Genomic DNA, 27260 nt, shown 5'->3' with positions numbered 1-27260 from the left:
AAAACTTGCACCTCCGATTCTAACGCGCACGGAACTTTGTGAGCAAGAAAAACGAGTGCGAGAGAAACCGGCGATTTATTTCTTGAAGTAATCTCACTCATCTCACTCCTCGTCGCTCTCCGCTGACCACAACATCTCGTCCTTGGTGCCGTCAAGCGCATTCACAATGCCACACTTCTGAACGAGCGTTCAACCATGGTCGATGGGATCGTGGCCCACGCCTCGCACGCCCATTCCACGGGCTTCTCCAGAGGCGCACGTTTCAGCCGACCGCTCGTTTTGAACGCGTGAGAGCCGCTGCTGCCATTGCTGTTATCAAGCGCACAAGTGGAACGATTTGACGATTTGTGTGAACGCCGAAGAAAGCCTAGGTGCCTATGCTTCCTGCGTATGAAAAATCGTTGCTAAAAGCTTTGGCGCCATCTTGAGATGGCGATGGCGATGGGTGGCACGGAATTTCCGCTGTTTCGGCAGTTTCGGTTTCGTATCCGATTCTAATGCACATGCGATTTTTCGACCTATTTTTTTCGGGAAAAAAAGTGTGCGTTAAAATCGGGTAAGTACGGTATGCAGCCACAAGCAAAAGGTCTGGTTGTGGCACAGATGTGATGGAGGTTGTTGCGGTGTGACGAGCCGAGGCCTTGTGGGGGCAGCCCCACAGAAGGTTGCAGCGGGCGTGCACGGGGTGGAAGCCCGGAGCATGTGCAGCGTGTCAACCATGGGCACGCCCCCGCTCTGTGGGAGGTGAGGGAGGAAGCACGAGTGAGCCCTGCTGTCTGCAAGGTGCTCGATGGGTTGGCAGTCAGCAGCAGCTTGGGCGGGCACCTTGCAGACCACTGCAAGCGCTGTGGTGGTGAGCCACTGCTGGATAAGACGACCCTTCTGAGGAGAGCAAGAAACAAGATGGAAAGGGAGGTGATTGAGGCGGCTTTTATCAGAAGAGCAGGCGACAAGTGCGTCAGCATGCCGTCACTAGCGTTAAATAACAAAGAAATGTGCTTCTTAAATCACAGCATGTAGTTTAGCGCGTGCAGTTGTCCTTCCGTCGTTTCGGTTTGGTCTGAGCCTTGAATGCACGCACGAGCATCAGGACCGTCTTGATTGCTCTTGAGGCTGGAGTAGATATGTTGTGATACTTTCAGCAGTGTTGTACTTATTCATTCTCTCCATTGTCACCACCCTCTACACTTTTTAGCTTGATTATACCTTGGTTGTTATATTTTGTTGTTGTTTCTGTTTAGGTAAGTCATGTATAAATTCGTGCGGTTTCCTTTGATTCAACAGTTGGAAGTTGGCGCCTGTGTCTGTCTCACCCTGTCTTCTTTGTCCACGTCTAGATTGCGCCACTTTTTATCTTTTCTCTAAGTATGTGCAAACTAGCTCAGCAAGAAGTTTTGCTAAATGCTGTGTGGTGCATGCAGGTGTGCCTCCAGGAGGCCCTGTTTGCGTTCCTGCCCCGCATGGTCTTCGGCATGTACTACAACCTGCCCCTGGTGAGTGCTGCTCAGGGACCAGCCCCCCAACCTTGGGCAGAGCGCCCCTCAGGCACCACCTCTTAGTAGTCACCGGGCAAGTCCCCTGCTGTGCGTGGTGCGACCCTCGCTTTCCTCACAGGGGACCAGCCTCCTGGGTGCATTTCCATTTCTTGTCGTGTTCTTGTCGTATTCCATTCTTGTGCATGCTTCCCTTTGTGCTGCTGCTGCTGCTGTTTGCATAGACGGCTATGTGGAGAGCACGCTGGAAACCTTTACAGATCTGATGACATCAGGCTGTAGCCCTAACATACCAAGCAGGCGCCTGATGGGAACATGATGCCTATCGTCCAGAATTGGGCCACTAAACAAGATACTGCTAAACTAGCAATCAATGTTGGTCATCTTTGATTAACCAGTTCGGGGTAGCCCTGGACAACCCTCGGACTTGAGGCTCAGTAGGAAGGCGCAAGAAAATCGAGCTCCGGATGAAGTGTGAGGCAGTCTGCGAATGGTCCGCGACTGATAATAAAGGAGGCCCATTTTACGGAACAGCGCCTTATGCAGCATGGTCATAACAGCAACAGCAAGCATTGGCGGTGTGTTGATGCCGATACCCATGCGTGCAAGGCTGCGCGAGTTTGATGTTACGTTTCAGGGAGTTGGTGTGAAGGGAAAAGGAAACCTTTCGTCTAGTCATTTGTAGGCATGATACGAGTGTGTTGTTTCTGCACATCAGCTGCAAAGCAAAACTGGTGTGTGCTAAAAGGATGTGGAGAGCAAATTCCTTTCGGGTATTTTGGGGTATTAAAGACAGGTGTGTGTGCTTTTCTTTGTGGTGTAGTGAAACCCCGATGATAACGTCCCCTGCATCTTACGACAGATCACTGCGGTCCCGGTAAACTCCCCGATAGAAACGGTATTAAAAACCCAGGCAATACGATGTTCGCGGTCCACAGCACACGGTCCACATGATACAATAAACCCTGGCGGGAATGAACCGGCATTTTTGGCATCTTTTACACCACTTCACTGCTTTGTCCTGACCTTTCTTTATTCTTAACCCCCATTTGACGCTACTTGATGTGCAAAGGTCTGCAGGCAGGCCCAACCGCTTGCTGAAAAGACACAAGCAAGGAGGTGGGTACTGGCGGGTGGGAGTTAACCTTCGATGGCCCCACGTGGAAACAGAATGCCAATGCGCCAACTGTGAGAAGTCAAACACCGCGTATTTGAGGCTCCCATCGAGCTGGCGAATGTGAAAACACATACACTGCAACCCCACGGTGATGACCAAACACCTGCTTTCCTCGCCTGCTCGGTTCATGTTTCTTCCTTTCACGATGCTCTCTCTGCTCTCTGCTTATCAGTGTCTTTCAAAACCACATTGTCACTCCTTTCCTTTCTTTACCTCCGTTTTTCTATTGCCACCTCGTACAATCCGTCCCTTTTATTTGGCCTTGGCAGTTTCACAGTCTCGTCTTTCCCCCTCTCAATTTGCTCAGCCGTGTGTGCCTACCCAGCAAATCTCACGTGCTGTGGCGGGGAGGGCGGCCCAAAATAGGCTTCTTTTTTTTTTAGAAACTTGGGATTTTAGCTAGAGGTTCACAAATTATGCGAAAATGCACTAAATATAATAGTTTTAATAAGTTCGTAGACCAGTCTATGAGGCTAGCATTTACCCCGGTCGTACGATGCTTTTGCACGGTCCCCTGGAAGTGGTATTATCGGGGTACTTGCTAGCTGAGACTGCTGCGTGCAGCTGGTTTCCTGTGGTGCTGAGGCCTGAAGGTGTTGGGCGCTCAGCTGTGACCCCTCCCCCGCAACTTGGCAGGTTCCTGGCTGCCACACAAGCGGCGTCTTCCGGGCCTTCAACCGCCACGTGCTCCATAGGCTGGGAATCGAGGCCTACCAGCCACCGGTGAGTGGTCTCCGTGCGCACACCCTCGTGGAGGGGAGGTGCTACACCGTGCTCATCCAGCCAGGAAAATGGCCGAATGTGAGTCGTGGCGAAACAGTGCAGCACCACTTCTGGGCAGCGGCCTGCCATGTTGCGGCTTCTCAGCTAAAGATGAGAGCACTCTCACCAAGTGGAGCTGGAGGATGCCCAGAAAGGGGCACACACTGGACCGGTGGTGTTTCGACCAAAAGCGTTTGAGCAGCTAGGCCTTTGCACAGTAGTGGTCAGGTCAGACTGGAAGCTGGGTCCCCACAGCAGCAGCCCAGTGCGTGGCTACCATATTTTCTCGCGTATAACCCGCCCCTCCATAATCCACACCCCCACTTTCAGCCCGCCGGAAAAGAAAAAATTTCTCGCGTATTGCCTGCACATTTCATACAGAAAAGGCTGCACCAAAGCTACTGCTCAAGCAACACATCCCATACTATGTAGACAAAAAAAAGCGTATAATTAGCAAGCAGCATACACTGACTGCAAGGCAAAAGTTACAATTCACTAATAAAATTCAGTTGTTAGCGTGCGCTCGTCCCTGTTTTTTCATCGTTGGCGCAATCGTTGCCTGGAAGGCTTAGTCAACGTTACTGCGTAGGAGCTTCATGGCTGAATGTGCATTGCCATGAAGCTGCACTAAACGAAAGGAACTGCGTATTATCCGCACCCCTACTCTGCCACTGAAATTTTTGCATTTTTTGGTGCGGGTTATACGCGCGAAAACACGGTATACGCAGGCCCAGTGTTTGAGGAAAGCACGAGGGGGGCCGTCCATCCGTTCCCGACCGCTGCACCATCGCCACACATTGCCAGGGAGGGAACTGCAGCTATGCCTGCACGGCACTTCTTTGTGGCCGAGGATCAAGAGCTTTGAGGTGCCCGCTTCTCGAAAGGCATGAAACTGGGAATGGGGGACGGGTGGCGCGGGAGCAGCGCACAAGCCCAACTCCGGGGAGGCTGGCTTCTGTTGCCAGCATCTGGTTTGCTGGCGCAGTGCTGCTGGCTGTCTGTGTGTGGCTGTGGGAAAGACCTGCTGGTGTGACCTGGCGCAGTCAGGGCTGCGGTCCCCACAAATGGCACGAGATCAAATGTGCAGGTGTCACGGCTTGCAAAGAGCAGTGGGGCTCTATAAGGGAGGGGGGGGGGGAATAATTGGCTTAATTTGTTGCAATAAAATTACTTTGATCTACTAACTCACTGTAAACTGCATTATGCAAGTACTTACTGTATAAGTTGGAATATAGGTTGAGCCAGAATTTTGGTTGATCCCCTTACCTTGCAGCTGAGAAATTGGAAAAAAAAAAATGGGTACACAACATTGTTGTATTCAGGCACTTGTTTTGTCCAAGGTTACTCATTATAGCTATCTGAACTGTCGCCGGGCGACTGCTTCTGTCTGGCAGTCTCCCACACCGCAAGTCTTCTGCGGTGCAGTCTAGGGAATCACTTATGGAGCACTTCTTCAACACTCACAAGACCATGGGATCAAGAAATGAGCACCAAGCATAAAACAGCAGTGTGCAGACCGTCGCAAGACTGTTGCAAGTAGGCATCTTGGGGTTGTCACTGGCCATTCATGTGTACAGGCGCACAGACAAAAGTGGCCACCTTGTTCTTCAGTTCCAAGTGCAGAGCCCACAAAACAAGCTCTTCTGAGCGTTGCATACCTGGAGCTGCCCCTTCAGCGTACCGCCAGTGCCATGTTCTTTTTGTTGACACTGAACGGCTGCTTAGGCATGACGTGTCTTTTAAATGTGGTGAACTGGCCTCAAGTGCCAGAACTTATTGTGAGCAAGAAGAAAATAGCACAAGCACGCTCACTGACAGTGAGAGAAGGAACAAGCAAAAAAGGATGGCTGATTGATGTCGGTAGCGATGGTGCCTTCATAGTTCGGATGGGCCCAGTAGGCTGCCCACTTACCAGGGGCGGTATTCTCGAGCTTTGTCCCTTTTGCGTCCCTTTCAAAAGTGTCCCTTTTGGCAAGCCCTGATTGGCTAAAAGCAAACAATCGGAAGTGACGTAATGCAAGCGCGGCACACATACTACCAACGCCCACTGCTTAACCGGAAGTACGTCACGATGAAAGGGACGCAAAAGGGACGTTTTCAAAAGGGACAGTTACGAGAATACCGCCCCAGGTGGCAACTAGCATTATGCCAGTGACCGGCATATAGGTCGAGGGGGGACTTGGCAAATTTTTTGGCACAAAATCTCGCCCTATATGCCGGCTTATACGGCTTACGTGTTTTGTGTGTCGCTTGTTTGGCATGTGTGAAAAACATGCTGCACGATGATTTTAAAGCCAGTGTCACTGGGTGTGAAGACTTTTGAAAAGGAAGGGCCTCTCCATTCATTCAAGGACCGCGCTGTGCCAGCGGCTTCAACACTACTGCACCAACAAGGGGCTTAGCTCCTGAAAGCACATTTATGGATTGTCCCAGATTGCGAATGCTGACCAGACCTCTGCGTTGTTTGACTGTCGCGAAAACTATACAGTCGAAGTTAAAGGTGAGAGGACCATCGCCGTGTGGACAAGTGGCGCTGGGCCCCAACACTACGCATGATTGAGGGCATTACCGCGGATGGGCCGAAGCTACCCCTCTATGTTGTATTGAAAAGGAGTTCCCCAAAAAGTTCTTCGTAGGGGAATTGTGCCCAAGAGAAGGGCTGCACGTACGATGACCTCATACTGGACTGGGTGAAAACTGTTTGGCAAAACCGCCCAGGCATCTTGTTGGCCAGAACGGTCACTTTTGGTCTTGGACAGCTTCTGCACTCACTTGATGGGTAAGGTGAAGGAACAGCTGCGCCGTGCCGGCACAGACGTGGCTGTTATTCAGGGCGGCCTCACAGGCTTGCTACGACCACTCAATGTCAGCGTACATGGACCTTCTAGAGCTGAACTCTGTAGGCAGTACATGGAATGGATGGCAACTGGTGGCCACGGGCAGGTGCTGACCGAAGGCTGAAGAGGGCAGCGCTTGGTACTGTGCTTGGCTGGATTCTGTCTGCCTGGAGCTCAGTTTCAATGGGCATCATTTCCCGAAGTGTCAAAGTCACCGGGGGCTCCAACAGCTTACATGGCGCCAAAGATGACTCGTGGACTGGTGAACGGGCGCTGCAACACAGCATGACCTTGGAGTCTGAGGACTCGGCGGCTGACGACGATTGAGCATTATGCCGACTCTCCCTTGTCATATACTGCAGTAAACACCTTTTGTTCGGCAATTGGTACATTGTTTTCAGTCTATAAGATCTTTTTTTTTTTTTTTGCGTATTGCGTGAATGGGCAGCACCTTGAAAATTGGCCTCGTATCTTGAAAAAAAGAAAGAAGTGCGGCCCCTACACGCGTTTATACGGCCTGTATGGCATTTGCCGGTTATTTTCTTTGGCTTTTTTTGACTGCTGCTTTCAACAAGTCCCACTAACAGTGCCTGACATCTGCTGCATCATGCAAGCCACATATTTGACAGCTGTGCTAAACTGGTCGAGTGCTGCCCTGTAGTTCTGGTGCCTCACAGATGCCTGTGGCGGTGCACTTGTCTGGCCTCGCTGCATGCCCACTGGTGCTTTTAAGTGCAGAGCATTTTTGACGTTCGCCTTGTCATCCTAGCTCGCTCGCTCGACCCAACTACCTATATAGAGCACTAAGGCGGCGTCCCAGGGTAATGCTGTTGTTCGAAGGCCAAGCGGTTTACATAGTCATAAGTGTTCGAAACTCGTGAAACACTGGTGCTTGTCATACATCTTCCCGTTGTTTAGCGCAAAGAAAACTATAGGTACATTTGAGAAAAAATGTACGTAATTAAGTGGCAGCGCCCGCGTTCCTTTAGTTAAGGACGCCCGTTAGGTTAGTTTTTACGACAGTAAACGCAAAATGTGGCAGTGCAACGCCGCCATGTGTGGGGAGAGAAGCACAAAGATAACAGAACTCCTGCAGGCAGGGGGCGCGTGAGCACTGCGAAGGTGGGAAATTTGACTTGCATGGGGTGGTAGCAGTAAGCGGATAACGGCGCTACAGCCCAGTTTGGCGAATCACTGCTCTGCACTTCCGGCAGCTTTCTTGTTGAATGGAACGGCATTAATTTTTTTTTGAGGCGGTGCCATCTGGGTCTCTGCGCAGGAAGGCAGTGACGTGCGGGTGACCCTGCTGTCTCGAGGGACCAAACATCGCCGCATCCTCAACGAAAGAGAGGCAAGTGGTGCTCACTGTGTTGCGTGTTCAGGGCCGGTCTCCAGTCTCCCGATCTCTGGCAGTCTCCGGTCACACACCATAGCAACTGGACAAGACCAGTGCGTGACTGGAGTGTGTAGCGCGCTTGGACGGCAGGCCAGTGCCGCCTGGGCCGGTGGCTGGAGCACGTTCTCTCGGCCTGGCCCACTGCCACGCCCAGCAGCAGCTGCAGCAACGCACGTCCAGCACAGAAGGCTATTGCGCATTTCGACTGCGCTGTGGGAGGAGCGGTCAGTCCACGGCCAGTCTCGGGATGCAGGGCTTCCAGAGGGTCGACAGGCGGGGAAGGTGTCGCACGGGGTGGCTCAAGTCAAGCTTTGATGCCCAAGAAGCGTCCTTTGTCGAGTACCCCCACAGCCGCCGCTGCATCGGCCCAAAACGCGCAATTAATTGGCTGAGTTCAGACGTGCAGTCACTGCAGCAGTGCAAATGGGGGCCACTGGTCAAACGGAATCTGTAAGGGCACAGAAAAACCAGGAAAGTGCCAAAAAACAAAAGATCTGCCTTCTACTGTGCCCTTGCACAGTGAAAGGACAAATAAAGAAAGCTGAAGTAAAACATTCTAAACGCACAGCAACATGTCCCCCACACCTTGCAATATATTTTCCAGTACGTGAACCATGGTGAGTGCAATAAGAGACTTGGTTTTTCGATGCACTGCTTGGAACTAATTTTACAGCTCATTAAACATTGGTGGCACCAGTGGCAAAGAGCCATTTCGGATGCCCATTTCAAACACCAAAGTTTAATGAGCTGTAAAAATATTCTAAGTGATGCATCAAAAAACCGACGCTCTTATTACACTCACCAGCTCACCAGGCTTCGTAGTGTTGGGAAATGTGAAGACTACATTTTTATGACGAACACTGCTTTGTTTATTGTTCCTCCAAAAATGGCTAATTATTTCTAATTATCTTGGTAACTAATTGACCAACTCAGAAAACAATGCCGCATTTGTAATCAGTGGGGAAAAAGCAGCAAGACTGACAAGTTTCCTAGAGTTTACTTAAAAATTAAAAGAAATTGTTTTAAAGGTAGTGTCCCCCCTTAAACTCGAGTTCCATCAGTGCCGAGCGTCGCTCAAAACTTGGTGCAGCAGAGTGGACAGGAGGGGTAGAACGATAGGCCAACAAGTGTGCGGGGAATGGGCCAGGAGGCAAGGAGCCTTTGACGAGCAGGTGTGGGGAGCGCGCGTCGAAGAGTGGCTGCGCCTAGCGTAAGCCCTGATGGGCAAGTGTTCTCCTATGTGGGAGAGACAGCATGCGCTTGGCAGAGTAATGCGTAGATGGAAGAGGAGCCGAGTTGGAGCTAGTGAAGACCATTGTTTCCTTAGTCTTGGTGTTGCAATTGCGAAGGTGGCCTGATTTTTTTAACAGACAGCGAGGTCCCTGAGACTGCACACTGAGGGCCTCGAAAGGCCTCGAAAACTGGTGGATTTTTGCTGCATAAACCAGCCTGTATAAACTATCCTACCGATGAAAGTTGTGAGGGAAATGTCGACGTGGCTGCATGATGCACACACTGCAGCCTATTTTAAGGAACGGTGCACTCGCGCTGTTCCCCACTGGTGCAACGACGCCCTCCTCAATCGCTGCTACGCACGAATGAAGCATGTGGCATTCTGCTCCCTCGGGGGCCATTGCCATACTGGCCACAGCAGCTGGAGCCGTGGGGAAGGAAGCCTTGGGTCGGGGCCAACACCAAGCAGAGGGGGGGGTGGGGTGCCTCTTTTTGAGCATGTGGAGCGCCCGCACTGTGCAGCCGTCCCCAGCAGCAGTGCTGCTTCTAATGATGATAATTGCTATTGGTTTCCCCATTGTAGCGGGGTGATGACATGTCATCTTACCAAAAAGGACTAATATACCCATGTTTTATACTCTTGGTTTAATACTAGCGCTGCTTAGGGCAGGCACAAAAAGCTTATTAGGCACAAAACCCTTTTTTTTTTTCCTGTTACAGGTGGTAACTGTCCTAGGCAATATTCCCCTCTCTGCTTTTTGTCCACCAGCATTCTAATCTCCTTTTCGTCTCCTCGACAGCCTTGAAGTTAACTTCTTTTTCTATGCTACCCTTAAATCCTAGGGCCTCTGGAAGCCGAATATTTCCCTCATGTAGATTTGAATTGGTACCCTTGCATTCTATTTAACACTATGTGCCGCATGGTTTCTGTTTCTTTTCCGCAGACCACGCATACCCCATCATTTTGTGAATACTTCCCCACAAAGTTCTTAGTTCGCAAGCAGCCTGCTCTAGCCTCAAAAAGCAAAGCACTGCCCTGGGAATCATCGTGCCCTCTCTCCCTCTCTCCCCCCCAGCTGGTTGAAGCGGCCCAGGGACTGCCAGGGGTCCAGGTGCAGCGAGTGGAGTTCAGCCACGCCACGGACTTCCTGCACCAAGTGCAGGTGGGCTTCCTCCCCCCTCCAGTAGGCCCCTCCATGGGCACAGGGCGGTGAGTCGGAGACGAGGGAGATTCTGGCACCAGCATCTCCCCAACACAGGAACAGGAAGCACAGGGAGCACTGTTCATTTCCAAATTTTTTCCCCTAGGGGAGACGTACTGTAGGTACCATGCATATCTGGCTTACCATGCTTAGTCTATAAGCTCGTTGCCGCCTGTCTCACGGAGGAAATATGTAACAGATGATGAATGTTTGCGGGTGCTCAAATCAGGACACGATGACCCAGCTGATCCCCGAGTAAAATTTTGTATTACCCACTGTACTTTTTCATTGAATGTTCGTGAAATTTATGCCACATTGGCTAGCTCATCCAGGGTAGTGATCAATATCTGAGGTATGATATTGGCAAGTGTAACTGGTGAGCCATCAGGTATGAGTGCTGCGCTAGATAATGTAAGTGCACAAAATTGAATTACATCGTACTGTATAGCCGTAGCATGACCGTTTGAGGAAACGCTGCTTTGCAGCGACACTGTTAGTAAATTTCAGTTTAGTAGAATTACAATCTGCTCTGTGTGTATGCTGGCCTTGCAATGTTGGTCTGTAACACACACACCTGGCACCTGTACAGACCGAATGTACCACACTAAGACCGCATCGGCAACATTTACACCAACCACATTTCCGAACAGTGTGACTGCGCCTCCTTAAAGGAGCCATGAAGACAAAATACAAGTTGGGTTTATTAGAAAGACTGCTTAGTCCCGATAACAATGATACCAACATCATCGCAATCTTCGAACAAATAACGGAGATATTGAAGAAAACGCGTAAAGCAGTCGCGACCCCCTAGCCAATTTCTCGCAACTTTTCTATGACGTCACGGAACCTTGTTTGTGTGATTGGCAGCCGCCTAACTGACCTGTCGCGACGACACATGACTGGACGTCTGTAATGGGGCCTCTAGTTCCATTTGACCGCATCACTTGAAAGCTAACGTGCAGTTAACGCACTGAAAATTATGTTTTATTGTTGGCCCGTATGACGTCAATCTTGCTCATAACACGTCACTGTGGCGCAAAATCTGAAAGTTTTTAAAAACTTCTTGCGTTTTTCTCGTTAAAAAAACATCTTTTGTGGCTGTAACGGAGCTGATTGAGATACTGAATCCTAGTTCTTTCAAATTAAATGAAGTTGTATTTTCTCTTCATGGCTCCTTTAAAGGGACTCTGAAGTCAAAACCAAAGTTGGTCTAAATAGCTGGACTGGCATCGCCACAAAGCGAGTTGACCACTTTCTGGGGCGGTACCTTGAAAATAATCACAGGAATAATCAAAAAGTGAAGCTATCAGTCACCCAGCAGAGATTATGTAAACGGTGACTACGCAGATGTGCCAAGAGTCGCGTAACCAACAACAGAACGAGAACTGTGCGCAGAAGATCTCAAAGAAACACATAAAGTCTTTCTTTGCACATTAACTTTCATAAATCGTAAACAATTATAAAGGTACAGGTATAATTCAAGTCGTGTCGACATGTGCGAGCTGCCAAACCGCGGCGTTAGTGGCGGTTGCGGTGGTAATTGCAGGTTCGGCGTAGTCGTATGCCTGTAGTCTCCTTGTTTACATTATAACGGCAAGTAACGCGCTGGCCTTCCACTGTTCCACACTTCTGTGGACAGCAATTTATGTCTGATAGAACAAGTGTTTTGCTCCCTCACGTAACACTGTCTGCACGAACAAAGGTTTGCACCTGCAGGCCGGCGGCCGAAGCAGTGTGCGTGTTGTGGTCGTGTTCGCTTCGCAATGAAACTTGATGGCGAGCTCCCGGGGCTGGAACTGTGCTTTACGATGTTGGAATTATCACTAGCGACGATTCAACCCGCACCGAGTAAAGCCACTAGACCAGGTTTGAGAGTATCAGCACTCTTTTCTCTCATTGTTGTATGCCGCCGACAGCGGCCATTGGTCAAACCGCGTCACGTGACATTTGTTTACCCCTGCAAGACCCATGGGCGCTGTCATTTTGGTGCCTCTGTGTTGCCGCATACGCACTCTTCGATAAGTTGTGATTTTTGGAGCGCAGTGTGGCTGTATGACAGGTTTTTCAAGCCCCCAGGCAGAGTAGCGATGCCGTGCTGCTCTCTACCGGGCTGTTTCAATCGGTGGGAAGGTGGAAAATGCCTGCATCGCTTCCCGCTGGGAAAGAACGACTGTGGCCTGGCATAAACTATAACCACTTAAAAAGCGTAGCTTAATTATTGGCTCTAGCATAACCTAAAGCCACTAAGCATGCTACGTGAGCGTGACCGAGCCTGACCCTATCGCACCTGCGCGCTGACTCTAAATCCTCAATAAGTAAACACAGCTGTCACGGTTGCCAAGCACCTCCTGGGCCAATTCTGCTCGTAAATGTCGGCCTCAATAGGGAGCATAAAGCCGGCCTCTCTGGCGTCAGGCACCGAAATGGCTGCCGCCGTGTGTCAGTGTCGTTACTCTTAAGCATAGCCAGAGTCCTTCAATGCCTTTCTGGTTATGAAACTTCTCCGTCACGCTATGGGAGAGCTTCGTACGCTGCCACGCCGCGGCGCTGGTGTTGATCGGAGGGCAGCCGGGGGTTTGGTCAGAGCGCCTTTGGCAGGGAACGGACCACGGAGTAAGATAAAACAGACGCTCGCCGCCTTATCAGCAGTGCGCTTTCGCTTTGCGTGTCGTGGGCCGCTCAAATGGACTTATCATTCTGTGAGTGGCGAAAAAATTTGTGTGACCGGGGATGCTGCTACTGCGTCCCTGCCTGCCGGTCTGGCTACAGAGCAGCGGCGGCTGCCCGATGCCCTCCGATCTGTGGTGGCGCCACTCGCGGTAGCCTTTGTTCCCGTACAAAACTTGGCCGGGAGTTTCATGACCAGAGGAGCATTGAAGGACTCTGGCGTAGCTTATTTAGTGGCTCTAGCACCAGGTATGTAGTGTGTGCGTGATTTTTTTAAAAACCTTCTCGACTTGCGCAGGAGTGTGGTGGCTTGTTCGCCCCTGCAAATCACAATAACTGCCCGTGCTACGCTTACGACGGACAAGAGGCAATCGATCGCCTGTTAATTTTGCGCTTCGACCTCAGAGCACATGCTGTGGCGATGTGTTTGTTCGAAACCATTTCTTGATTGTCTTGAAGTTGTATAAAATGAGTGCGCAAACCGGATCTTTTGGATAAGGGTGTTGTGTGCTGCTATGCTTTCACTACAATGCGTATATTTGTATCATGTTATGCACGTTTTTTATTCCGTACTGGCGCCAAGGCGTTTATTAGTAGTGGTTTGGATGCTCGTAAAAACTCTAGGCACACTTCTGGCAGATGGGCTAATAGGCAACTCACTTTGCAAAGTATTCGACAGATGGCACAATAAACGTTACCAAATCGCAACTGAAAACTGACGAAACATTCTACTAAAACTCGTGTCACGGTGCCGCCGTAGCGGGCTGCACAAATTAAGCATTGCATGAAGTTGCAAGTTAAACTAACAGATGGTGCCACACTGTTATGCCGAGTGCATTGAAGCAACTAAAACCCTACTATCCATAACGACAATGCAAATCAAAGAGTGCCCCTGTTGTCGTTCGCGCTGCGGTTGCACTGTCCACTAGATGTTTTGTAGGTAAAGTAAAAGACTGCCCGGCCCATTCGCATTGTTTACCCACCATCTCAGATCCCAAGCAGCACCAAGATCGACGCACGAGGGTGGAAGGTTACAGAAGTGGAGGCGGACAAGTTGTTTTGTTATATGCGCTGAGTGCGCAAACGGTGGCTCCTGCGGCCGCCATGCTTCCCTCGGTAGGGTTCAGTTTTCCTGCTAGACCACACCGCTGTCTCATCCACTTCCAGCAGCCGTCGACGTCACACAGAACGTTGGTGAATGGCGCGAGGAATGAAATGCAGGGGTGGAACAGCTGCACCATTAAGTGTTAAACTTAAGTGTTAAAACTGCGCTGAACTGCTTCTGTTGCGCCAAACTCGGTTTCATAGCGCCGTCCTGCACGGCAGACCCTGAACTGAGTGTCGAGATACGACGGCCGTGATGCCCTGTGCCAGAAAACTTGGCTGAAACATTGCATTCTCGGTATCAGTGTGATTATACTTTGCTTTCGTCAAGGCTATTAGCGGCTATGGAAGTGGGGTTTTGCTTCGCTGTAAGGCCGCAAGTACTACGTGCCTTCTCCGCCTTCACTTCATACTTATTTGTGTTGCGTTTGCGCAGTTGTGTTGGCAGTGGCGGCCGTTTGCCACAATCAATGGAAAGTAGCCAGAAGTGGCCAAAATGTCTGGGTCACATCGAAAACAGAATAATATTCGAAGGAAAGGTTGCAGTTTATTGGTGGTGAACTTCAATTTAGTCGACCATTTTTGATGAGCGTAGCTGCATGTATTGACCAAACAGGATCTTGGGTGCTTTGCCCTCGATTGTTAATTCTGTTCACCTTTGTGGTGAGGTAACCACTCCTTTTTGCCTGTGAACTTCGGGGTCAGCTTTGCTTTTGTGGAGGATGGTCCAACATTCTAACATGCTCTCGTTACATAGTCTACGGCGTACATTTGGTAACTCTCGTTACCTTGTGACCGGCGAAGACAAAGCTATGTTCTGCTTCGCAAGCACTGAAACAGCTGTTCAATAAAAAAAAAAATGCAAGCAAACGCCTTGTTTTACGGAATGCCGCCATGAGTTTGCTAACACGTCTGTCTACCGGACACGAAGCGATGGCTTGTTTTCTGATCCCCTTCAACTCTGTGCGCGAGGTTTACCTTTTGAACGGTGGTGTAATGCGGCGCACTCGCTGCGCACGAAAGTAGATAACTCCGCGTATTGTAAATTTCCAAATATACTTCGAGGACTGCGTTCCTGGTTCGGAGTGGATTCTAGTGCAAGGTGGAACGCCTAATATAGTATTCGAATAGATAAAACTTAATTGGCAGGGGGCCCCCTGGCGGACAACCTTTTTGGCTGCTCCACGCCTGCTACAAAAGGCGATTTCGCCTGCTCCCAGGACTGCTCCCAAGACGACTTCCAAACCAATGTACCCTGTTCCACCCCTGGAAATGCGTTTTTTAGATGCGACGCTGAGAGCATCTCTTGTCGGTGGCCCTGTCTTTCCTGCATGCGTCCGTCGTTGTCGGCGTCCGCACTCTCCTCCGCTCGCCCCCTGTCCTCTCTGATAGTGAACACTCTCTCGCGAGGGGCATTGGATTGGATTGGATTGGATTGGATTTGGATTGGATTGGATTAGATTAAAGTGAATTGTGTTGCGTCATAGCCGTGGCAGACGCACTGGCACCGGCGCGTGCCCAGGTGAGAGCGAACACTCTCTCTCAACATCTGTGGGTGTGCGACCCAGCGCGCTCTCACTCCGCCGGTGGGCGGTGCTGCATGCGGTGCTGCGCATGTGCAGTACTCTCTCTCTCTCCGCGGTCTCCTCTCCTTCGGGCGCGCTGCGCATATAACTGGTTTGCCGCTCTCCGGCGGCCTTTCGGTCGACGGTTGCTCTCCGCTTGCGCTTGAACCCCCTCAGCGTCGCATCACACCAGGGTTCCCGCGAGGGGAGGTGGGCGTAATTTTTAATTCATAATTTCTCAGCAATTAAAGCGTCTTTCACTGCCGAATAAACGGTGACAGGGCTTAGGGGCATTTGAACTTTCGTCTGCGCCCAACTTGCTATTTGCCTTCAGAGACCCTTTAATATGCATCTCCAACGCATACAAGTGGTAAATCTTGGTTGGGAATGTCCTGAAAGAGCAGCGGTGACAGCGGGCCAGAGCAACCCGTGGCTGTTTTCGAAGCAGGCCGCTAGGGGGGTTTCAGTGGCACCCCTACAGGCAGCACTCGTAGTGTATAGGCGATGATTTCAGTGCACAAAATTCACTCTAAGCCTCTTCCCGCACGAATGCCCGAGGTCGCCTGATTAAAAACTTCTTAACATCGTTGCTGTCTCAACAAGAAACAGCCTGCATACCATAATTTAGGACACAACACTTATTCACACCTTGGCTTGGCCATTGGCTCTACAGCTCTCTTTCCATCTCCCGAGTGGGACGTGGGCACAAATCCACGTGGCAGTGTCCACTTCCCAACGACATTAACGTCTGTAGGTAAGGGACCAAACAGTTGAACGAAAGTTGAATAAAAGGTTGAACGAAGGCAGAGCGAACTGCAATACACTTACAGAAACATCGAAATTAGACTACACATCCATAAGGCACCCAGTTGTGGAGGAGGAAACCCAACTCGTCACAGCGCACATCCTCGACGCCGCCGAAAAGTCCATTCCCCACGCCTCCGGTGCCCCGCATGACCCAAGGAGGCCCGGCTGGAACGAGGACTGTGGGTGGGCGTGAGAGGCCCAGAACAAAGCCCTTCGTCGGTACCCCACGTCGGATAGCCTCGTATCCTTCAAACAGGCGAAGGCTGTTGGGAAGTGTGTGCGCTGTGAGGCAAAAAGGGCGAGTTGGTGTGCCTTTCTGACATCGATTAACTAGTGCACAGACAGTCACAAAGTATGAACGCAAATACGAAGACTAAAAGGAAGGCACACAGCCTGCCCTTGGTCAGCACAACAGGGGACGCACTTGCACAACACTTCCAACACGTGTCCGGTTCTGCACACTACACGAAGACTTTCATTCCACACAAAACATCCGCTGAAAAGAAGCCTTTACGGGCTAACAATGTCTCAACCATATCTCAAAACTCTTTGTTTTCACTTCGTGAGCTTAGGATTACTCTAAGCACGTGTGAGCCTTCAGCTCCTGGGGCAGGCAACATTGCATGCACGATTATACAACACCTACATGCAGAAACACTTTTGGACTTGTACATCAAAATATAGCTTTCGGGGCACCTTCCAAGGTCTTGGAGGGAGGCCATTGTAGTGGTCTTTCTGAAAGAGGGGAAGGACCCATCTTCCTCAGCAAGTTATCGTCCCGTTGCTCTGACAAGCTGCGTGTGCAAGCTTCTCGAGAAGGTGAATAACAGGAGACTTGTGTACTACTTAGAGTACAATGGTCTTCCTGAGAGCTGCCAGGAAGCTTCACAGTGGGGCAATCCACAGACGATGAACTGGTGTCCCTTAAATCGTACCTCAAGGATGCCTTTGTCTGTAGACAGTGTTTCCTAACTTTTTTTTTTTGACCTCAAAAAGGCTTATCACACTGTTTGGTGTTACGTCATCCTCAGCGACCTGAAGTCATTCGGTTGATCGGGCAACATGCTGAACACTTTTGCAAGCTACATGTCGGAAAGAACCTTTTGTGTGAGAGTCTGTAGTGCACTTTCCAGTGGTTACGTCCAGAAAAACGGCGTGCCTTAGAGCTGAACGATTTGACGTTGAATTATCGCACGTAATGGCATCAACAACAGCACCAGCATTCGAAAGGTGGGCAATGCACTGGAGCAACAATTTGGCCACCATTGAACCAGGGGCTGCACCGGAAGAACAAAAGGTCCCAACAGTCTGCGGCCGGCCACCCTCCCAGAAATGGTGGGAAGAGAAAGACCAGGATGCGATCACCATCTTTCTCGCAGTCCGAGGGTCTTGTGTGCTCACCGAAGTTACAGTCCGAGGGTCTTGTGTGCTCACCGAAGTTAACTTAATAACCGAAGAAAAGAGAGAGAGAGAGAGAGAGAGAGAGAGAGAGAGAGAGAGAGAGAGAGAGAGAGAGAGAGAGAGAGAGAGAGAGAGAGAGAGCTTACAATCGTGTAGATACGGTAGTTCACGAATTAAAAGGGCAAATGAATTCAACAGGAAGTAAGTGACATCACTTCTTCACGCCGTTAAACCTGTGTCGCCATTGTACCCCCCTGTGTCGCCTGTGTCCCACTCCCTGCCTGGCGACCCATCGCAAAGCAGGATACCGAGGACACCAATTGGGATAACCCTCCCTGCACACGTGCTTGGATGTGTGGTATGCTGCTAGAGCGGCTTGTTCCTGTCTCTCCTCCGCACTTGTTTTGTTACTCTGATAAGGGGCCTAAAACAATGTTCTAACGGGGACGTCCCTGTGACAGGCGGGCTCGCTGCCTGCAGGGTCACAGCAAGGAGGGGCGCGCATTCCGTTCCACGACCTGGCAGCGGCAAGAACCCTGCCCATGGTGTGCGGCCCTGAACTGCCAGCTGGAGAACAGGGGGATTTGCATGTGGTTGGGGGAGTCGCCGCCTGAAACGGCTGCCCGCCACAGATGCTAGCCCCCTCTCCCTGGGGACGCCCCCCCCGAATCGCAGCGGCCCAGTGGCTGCATGGCGTGCGCAGCTGCTGGGCGCGAAATCGGGGATCGGCTGCGGCAAGGGCGAAATTCACCCATCACTGGGTCAATGCATGCGCGCTCGTGTGCTCGGTGCCTGTAGTGCACGTTAAAGACCCCACCATGCATGTTGGTAGTGAAATTGGCCCTCAGCGGAGGTACCAGCCGCCCAGTGCGGCAATTGCAACCAATTAGGCAAAATTCCAGTTTGGGGACGCTGCATACGTGGATTCGGCAAAATTTTTTGCACTTCTGTGCAAGAGTTTTCGAGCGAAAACGTTAACGTGTGTCGACATTTACACTTCGGGAAACGTTCCCGATTCCAGGGAACAACACAAGCCTCGGCTGCTTGTTGCACTGTTTCAATTGTTACACTGATGACGCACCTAAGCCGTAATACTATACTGGGGTTATTTCGCAGATTTTTGCAACAATTAGCAGGGACTCTATTACCCATTGTAGGGGGGCCACAAGCCGCCGCCAGTGCTGGGCTTGTATGCGCACTAGTGACGACGTTTCGACGTGATTATGTGCGTGCTGTCCTTCCTGTTACCTTTTCTTAAGGCGAAGCTTTTAGTTGCGCACTGTTTATAGTTATGATGAACTCTCTTGGGAAGGCATACCACCTACAATTTCCTATTCTGTAGGTGGCATGCCCCACAGGCCCCATCTGGGGTGGTGCCTGTGAGAGCCAACAGAGCTTGAAGTTCACCGTCAAGGCTCTCAATGCCATCGTCTTTGGTGTCCGAGCACCTCCCGTTTGGAGCCAGCACCAAGCCCATTTTGCAGAAGCAGGTTACCACCATGGTTTGCTTCACATCATTCCCGGGATCACTGAGCTTCTGTGTAGTTCTGAGGAGGTTAACCTAGAGCTCAACTCCAACAAAAGTTGGTCAAAGCCTCCACATTAGTCACCACTTATATCCAACTTTGATAGCTTTGATGATACCTTGGTTCTCATAAGAGGCTGCAGCTTTGCCGTAGTGTTGGCCGGCAAAAACTTGACTGTGATGTTTTTCAATGGGCTGGCGGCGTGATGGGCCAAACAGTTGTTGAGCAGATTACAACCTTGGCGGCCGGATTTCCCAAGCTCGGCATCCTGTCCCCAAAGCCACTCCGTAAACATTTCATGCGTCGTCTGCACTATCTTGTTGGACACGTAGTCAACCGGGAGGCCTCTCGTGTTTTTGAAGCAGCGCAGCAGTCTGCTCTTGCCGATAACGAGCGGCCGAAGTTTGCGTGTGCCGCCCATATTCGGAGCGAGCGAAGTGGAGATGCGCGCCTCACTCATTTTTCTGCCGTGGAATTTACTGCCCTTCATGTCGGATGTCTTTTTAGGCAGCATCTGCCGAAACAGTGCAGTTTTGTTGGCATTGAATGTCTGTGATGGCAAAAAGCTGTCGCAAATACGTGGCCATTCTTCGGCAACGCTGTTTCAATGCTATTGTTGCTGCTAGTGGCCCCACTTTTGCCTGAGGGGGTCTTCCGAACGGAGCGATTTTTGAAGCATTGCTGCCATCTGGTGCCACCAGTAAAGTCGTCGTCTTGTAACGCTGCCGCAAACCACTTAGGCGTTCCCATGAGCATCGGGCCATCGACAGGGGTTTTTTTGCACGAGTCTTGAAACACCAGGCGTACAGGGCTTTCTCAACCTTTTCATGCACTGGAACATGCACACGGCACGCTGCAGAACGGCTGGACTGTGCTTCCTTCACCTTCACGTCCCCTTTGTTGTGCAGCATCAGGCTCAAAGTGCTGCAAGGAATTACGAATGCTGCTGCAACCGCTGACTTCTTTTCCCCAGCCTCCACCTGTTGAATGACGTCCACCTCCCTTGCCAGATCCAAATCCTTGAGTTTTTTCGCGTCCTTGGATTTGGAACATGTGAAACCTGTATGGTGCTGCACCTGACTCTCTGTGCCACCAGAGGCACCACTGGTCAAGTGCAGTCACCGTCAAGCAAGGTTAAACTTGCAGAAACTGAGCACCTCCATCCAGTTTCCCCTCATGCTTTACTGCCTTTTACACCCTATCGCTCCCCGTGTTCTCATTATCATGCGAGCAGGTGTCGCTCAAGTTACGTGACGGCACCTCCCTCTCACCAGGCGCGGGAGTGTGCACGAGCGGAACAGCGTCACAAGAGGCGCACTTGCGGTGTGCTATCCAGTATATCACATCTGCCAGTGACTGGAATTTCAATACACAAGTACAACAGCTCCATGCTTTTCCATGGATTTCCAAGGGGGCGTTCATACTGTTTGATACAACACAAATTTAATATATCAGGGTTCGATATTTCTTGGATCAACTGTGTACAGAGAACATGTTCCACTGCACCCATCATAATTTTTCTAGATGATACCCCATGTTTCTTACTGAGTGCATATTCAAGTGCTTATAAGAAGTTCGATTTCTACGGCTCATTTCTTGTCACCCATAGTGGCAACCTGGCCCTCTGTTAGTTGAGGAGTCATTTCAGCGCTTGTTGACCATGGTGATGATCTCGCTGTGGCCCAGGTGATGGCCCACACGGACGTGCTCGTCGGGATGCATGGTGCCGGGTTGACGCACGTGCTCTTCCAGCCGGACTGGGCGGTGCTCTTCGAAATGTGAGTCTGTTGGGGCGAGAGGGAGGCCCCGCACGGGAGAGGGAGGCAGCCCAGCGCCATGTCTCCCTGCTGCAGCTTCCACTGCGAGGACCCTGTGTGCTACCGGGACCTGGCGCGGCTGCGAGGCGTCCACTACCTCACCTGGGAGAACAGCAGCCTGGTGTTCCCCGAGGACAAGGTCAGTGCTGCTGCCAAGGAGCATTGAGCCCACGCTTGCCGTACACTGCGCCGCCACTGCCGTCCTTCCGTGTGGGCACACTTCCATTCCCCACAGAACCACCTATTTTCCCCCGGCTACTATTGCTGTCTATTTCATAGACAGAAACTTGGAGGCTCACTGAGAGGGTTCAACTTAAATTGAGGACGACTCAGCGAGCAATGGAACGGAAGATGATAGGTGTAACATTAGGGGACAAGAAGAGAGCGGAGTGGGTCAGGGAACAAACGCGTGTTCATATTATTAAGAAGAAGAAATGGACGTGGGCAGGGCATGTAATGCACAGGCAAGATAACCCCTGGTCATTAAGGACAACAGAGTGGATCCCTAGAGAAGGCAAGCGTTGCAGGGGGCGGCAGAAAGTTAGATGGGCAGATGAGACCAAGAAGTTTGCAGGGATAAATTGGTCGCAGTTAACATGGGACCGGGGTAATTAGAGATTAATGGGAGAGGCCTTGCCCTGCAGTGGGCGTGACGATGGCTGGTGACGATGATGACTATTTTTGCTGCAAAGCTGTTACAGTGCTTGGTCTGGCTGTGCGTCCCATTTGAACCGGAGCTAACTTGACTTTGGCTACTGCGGGAGATCGGGTATGCGTGATCTGTATTCACTGCAAGTCAGGGTTTGACTGCACGAGAAACGAGCATAAGTGTCAGTGCCAAGATCTCTCGGGTATGACTACAACCCGCCGCGGTGGCTTATTGGCTAAGGCGTTGTGCTGCTGAGCACAAGGATGCAGGTTTGATTCCCGGCTGCGGCGGCCACTTTTCTGGTGGAGGCGAAAAGCAAAAATGGCAGTGTGTACAAGATTTCGGCACTGGTTAAAGATCCCCAGGCGGTCGAAATTAATCCGGAGCTTTCCACTACAGCGCGACTCATCGCCTGCGTTGCGTCGGCGCATTGAACCCTACAATCAATCAATCAATCAATCAGACAATCATGACAAAAGTAAGGCACACCTGGCAACATTTGTTTACTGCTGAGCTTGCTTTGCTACATTTCTTGTTGCACTGCTGTGTGTGCACATAGTTTGCGGTTAGGTGCACGATTCCAAGAGTTCCAGGAAATCTTTGTTTTTTCCGGGAAATGCTTCTATGTGTTTGCCTGCCTCTGAATTCACCTATAGGGCGCAACAGAGAAGATTGCATTGCATTGCAGGGCAGGCTGTATCTCAGTTCCGCACCCTGCTTTTGCTGTTGGTTAGGACAAGCATGTGACTGTCACGGGGTCCGTGCACTTTCATCGGAAACTTGCTGGGCGGAATGGCCGTGATGCACATTTCTTAGAAGTTACGATAGATGTTGATTATTTGTTTGATGCCCACAGCACCCATTATGGTATTGCGGCGATGGAATGGCTTGTATTGCACATTTCCATTCGTTTATTTATTCGTTTACAGAGACCTCAAAGACCCCACTGGGTGGGGCTTTGCATGAAGGGTGGTTAAGCACAAAAGGTTACAAAGCAACCACAAAGACAAAGCACAAATACAAACAGTTTCAAGTACACTATGTTCAGAAAGGGCACACAATACAAAGCAAACAAAAACAAAACCAGTATAAATAATCACATAAGTAACATAAATAATCAGTGCAAAAGTCTTCAACAGCAGCTTTGAACCGCGCCGGATTTGTGTAAGCAGTGACGCTTTCGGGGAGGCCATTCCAGTGTATGGCTGTCAGAATACGAAATGAATGAAGATATGTGGTTGTGCATGCGTGAGGTGGGTATGCTGCTTTTGAATGATAGATCCAATGCGATGGGTGGTGAGCAGTTTCTATGAAACTGCCACATGATAGCGTTTCGTAGAATTTACAAAAAACGGCAAAGTCTTGCCACTGTATGTCGTGCTTTAAGACTTGACATTTTAGGTCGAGATGGGTTACGCTTGCGTAGTATGAATAGCCAAAAAAGATTTACCTGGCTGCACGGTTCTAGACTCTTGTTTCCCAACGCTTCGGTGCACGGCGCCCACACGACATGAGTGATGGCACTGTGGGCACTATTCTACTGAGCTCGTTCAAAAAGCAGTCCGCCGTTCGGGCTCTGCAGCCGCAGGGTAGAGTTTTGGCTTCCAGTGCTGATGGCCTCGGTTCAAGCCCCAGCGGGTTGACTTTTTTAACATTTCTATTGCGGTATTTTAAACTCAATTCTACGTGTTGTTTTTTGTTAATAATGGTGATTTGGTATGTTTTAGGTCGTTTTAGGTTTGGGGCACAGCCTATGACCGCGTCTAAAGAGGTCGTGAAGAGAAAATGTATTTGCCTTTGCTTAATTTTGTCTGCTTGAATGACCTTTTAAGAATGTAAATCCCAAATATTTTCACAGTTCATTGCTTCTGGAATTTAGGAGACGCCTTTGAAATTCTCGTTTTGAAGCGCATCGCAAGTGACCAAGCGCGCATCGTCGCGCGGCAGCACAACTAGCAGTGACATCACAGTACGGCATTCGAGAATGCCCTAGTTGAAATGCTCCTAGTTTGATTGATTGATTGTAGGGTTTAACGCGCCGACGCAACGCAGGCGATGAGGCGCGCCGTAGTGGAGGGCTCCGGATTAATTTTGACCACCTGGGGATCTTTAATGTGCGCCGAAATCTCATACACACGGGCGTTTTTGCTTTTCGCCTCCATCAGAAAAGCTGCCGCCGCGGCCGGGAATCGAACCCGCGACCTCGTGCTCAGCAGCGCAACGCCTTAGCCACTGAGCCACCGCGGCGGGTAAATGCTCCTAGTGCATATTGTTCTGTACAACTGCAAACCCGATATTTTAAAAATTATGCATCTTTTGTTTGTTGCCATAAACAATTTTCTATCGACGTGACTGGCGTTGCGGCCGCTTCAGTTGTCTGGCAGCTATTGTAGCCGGATTCAAACCTACTGGCTGTTTGTACAGTTTGTAGCCAGTTTCCTTGCTGAAGTTCACGTTGTTTTCGCAAATTCTCTTTGGAGAATCTTACCTTTTTTGTATCAAATGGCACAGCACTGCTCTTGAAGCAAAAAAAAAAAAAAAAAAAAAAGGAGAAGTGCCCCGTGTGCAATTTGAACTTGCGGTCGCCGGGCCAGGCCATTGTTATGGCCAGCCTGCATTAAAGTCAGACACTTTATCCACTACACTATCGACGAGAGAAGCGTGCGCAAAAGAAAACTGCGGCATAAAAGCCGCTTCGCATTTGTAACCCAGCACTCCGGTGTGTTTTCGATCAACCCAGAGCTTTAACCGCCAACTTACTGTTGAACGCTTTTGCAGTAAGCCAAAGCGGAACATGCCCAATCAACCACGGCATTGTTTGTTGGAGAAAACAGGAGAGCAATCAAACTGCGTGACGGTGGGACTTGGCGACTCGGCGCTGTATCACTACTTCTCGTTAGTTATTTTTCATCGTTGAAGACTTATCACGGAGGCCGTGGTTACGTATGGCACCACGTCTCATGGCACCATGTTTCGGATTTCAGAAAGTTTAGTTCTAAACGAGAATTATTTCTGCCAATTTATTTAGAAATTTCTTGAAACACCACCACTATAAAACGCTCAGTACATGCACTCCATAAAAAGGAGTTGTCGTGTCCCTTCAAGCAGCATTTGCCGGCGCAGAGCCACACTAACTGCTTCTGTTAGGTTATGTGCTTGTTTGTAAACCCCCCCATTCCTACTGCTATCAAAATGATATGCACCTAAGCACAAATAGGTCGTTCTGCACGCTTATAATCCCGGTTCTATTGGCCTTGGATGTTGTTGGCCTCAGCCAGTTGCTACAAGCTGCCCATGATATAAGTTCAGTGCGAGAATGTAGCCGGGGAGTCCTCATTATGTGGCTTATTTGAGTGAAGTTGGTGTTAAAAGTGGTGTCAATGCTAGTTTTCGACGAACCAAGCTTGCATTCAGTCTTCCTGGCCCCCATAATAAACAGTGGGACCCAAAAGGTGCAAGCTTGGGGGGGCCCAGTTTTCCTTAGCTCTGCTCATGTCATGGAATATTTGCATTCAAGTTGGGTCATACCTTGAGTGCAGCTCAGGCTTTTCCTGACTGAAAAAATTTTTAGCAAGAAATGTGGTTGTTCCCTCTTACATAGGAACCGGTAAAACATGGAAATGAAGTGTACCTTCACAGGAGCAGTTGAAGGTTTATTGTGCGTCGATATCAACTTGCACGTCGCTATTTATATTTTGTCGGCATAGCACCATTAGACGCATCAACGTTAGACACTGGATTGCATGCGCCGGAGCATTGTGTGAATCCGACTGCAACCACAGGCGCTCGCAAACCGTCTGTGCGAACGAAACCAAACGGGTTGTCAGCGAATCGTTTGGTGAACGCACGGTCTGCTGCAGCGAAAGGAGCAGCGGACCGTTCCACGAGCGTGACATGCGCAAGTTGGCTTCTCCGCAGCTTACGCTGCACGTCCCCCGTACACGTTGGCGCTGGCATCGATGCGCCAACTGTCGGGGCTCATTTGCGTCATGATGCACTACTCGTTTTGCCTCTCCCAGATGGCAACACCATCTGAAAGAAAGGCTATAAGGCGCGTTTTTTGTCCTCCTCACGCGTCTGTTCATATTCATAGCGCAGTCGGGAGCGCGATTTCATTCGTAAGTCCCATTGCGGCGAAAGAGTATGTGGCTCGAATCCCGGCGCCGCCGCGTCAATCGGAGTTTTTCTGCCGATGTCATTTCCGTGACGGATATGACGTCAGGTCATATCCGTGGACCCCGGATTGGTGGACCTCGGCATAAAGCACTTTCATTTTAAAATGTCAACTCATAGGTGTGTTCCTCACTCAAATAAACGTGCATGTATGCCATGAGTAATGGGTGAAGTCCCACCTTTCTTGTCCTGCCCCCTGCTACTTGCTGTACATGGCTAGCTGCACAGTCATCTGGGAAAGAGCTGCCAATTGGACGAAAGCAACCTCTGAGATTCCCTTCTTTTTTTTTTCTTTTTTTTTTTCCAGGGTCACCACCCAACGCTTGGAGCCCACGCCAAGTTTACAAGCTACAGCTTCGATGTCGACGAATTCCTCCGACTCCTGGGCAAGGCTGTAGACCACGTCAGGAAGGCGCGTCCAAGGACTTATGCGGTTGAGCCGAGTGCTGTTGTGGGAGAGCCCAGAACTGCCCACGATGAAATGTGATGCTAGGGAGGGTAGGTGCTGTAATTGGGACCTTGTGCGTTTGCGTGTCGTGTCATGTTTTAGGTCAGGCAGCGTGCCTCTTTGGTGCCTCAAGCCCACTGTGGACTGCTTCTGAAAGCAAGTTCGCCGTTGTGATACAAGGGGGATTGGTCAACTGGCCATACACTTGCGATTAGTTCCAAGTATGACCACCAAGGCATTCATGCGTGGTTTCCAGAGATCTATAGCTGGAAGAGACATGCCGACAGGCATGTTCGCACAGCCTCAAGTTCAAGTACACAAGCAAAGAGTTGTGTTCCCTGTAGAACCTGGCGCGGTGGCTCAGTGGCTAAGGCGTTGCGCTACTGAGCACAAGCTCATGGGTTCGATTCCCGGCCACGGCAGCCGCTTTTCTGATGGAAGTGAAAAGCAAAAACGCCTGTGTGTACGAGATTTTGGCGCATGTTAAAGATCCCCAGGTGGTCAAAATTAATCCAGCGACCTCCACTACGGTGCACCTCATCGTCTGCATTGCGTCGGCGCGTTAAACCCTACAATCAATCAATCAGCATTTTCTGTAGAGACTTTGCTCTTCTCCCGAAATGTGGAACTTCGCTGCTGAACGTGGCATCACATGGAAGTCTAATGGGGAAGCTACATCCTGGTGGGGAGGATTTTGAGAGACTTGTTGGTTCTCTGAAATGAGCTGTGTGAGTTGCGTTGGGCGAGTCACCCATAACAGACGAGCATTTGGGGACCCTCATGTGTTGTGAAATGGAGGTCGCCATCAAATCTTGCCCCTTACTTTCGGGGAAACCTCCATCAACGAGCCGCGAGTGATCACACTGGCTCACTCATCAATCGACATCTTACATCATTGCCAACAGTGCGCGCACACCTGTGAGGGCAGAAGCCTGCACAAATAAATTACCGAAAGAAAATGGTATCTGCAACTACTGAATGTTTTCTGGGAATGGTGGACAAA

At 50.3% G+C, this 27260-nt stretch overlaps 1 protein-coding gene across 1 annotated transcript in view; it reads left to right on the top strand.

The window, feature by feature from the left end:
* The window catches only part of LOC144158287 (EGF domain-specific O-linked N-acetylglucosamine transferase-like), a 66823-nt gene extending 39822 nt beyond the window's left edge, over nt 1-27001 (top strand). The window contains exons 9-14 of the mRNA XM_077689085.1: nt 1422-1493; nt 3307-3393; nt 9975-10061; nt 20857-20948; nt 21024-21126; nt 26117-27001. Of these exons, the coding sequence (XP_077545211.1) occupies nt 1422-1493; nt 3307-3393; nt 9975-10061; nt 20857-20948; nt 21024-21126; nt 26117-26296 (621 nt within the window). The 3' untranslated portion in view covers nt 26297-27001. The remainder of the gene's footprint in view (nt 1-1421; nt 1494-3306; nt 3394-9974; nt 10062-20856; nt 20949-21023; nt 21127-26116) is intronic.
* Nucleotides 27002-27260: the final 259 nt, after the last annotated feature.

Source organism: Haemaphysalis longicornis, unplaced genomic scaffold, assembly GCF_048455015.1.
Source record: "Haemaphysalis longicornis isolate Haplotype H1 unplaced genomic scaffold, Haemaphysalis longicornis Haplotype H1 scaffold_10, whole genome shotgun sequence".
Lineage (NCBI taxonomy): Eukaryota > Metazoa > Arthropoda > Arachnida > Ixodida > Ixodidae > Haemaphysalis > Haemaphysalis longicornis.
The sequence above is the reverse complement of the archived record's forward strand: the minus strand, read 5'-3'. Positions and strand labels throughout refer to the sequence as shown.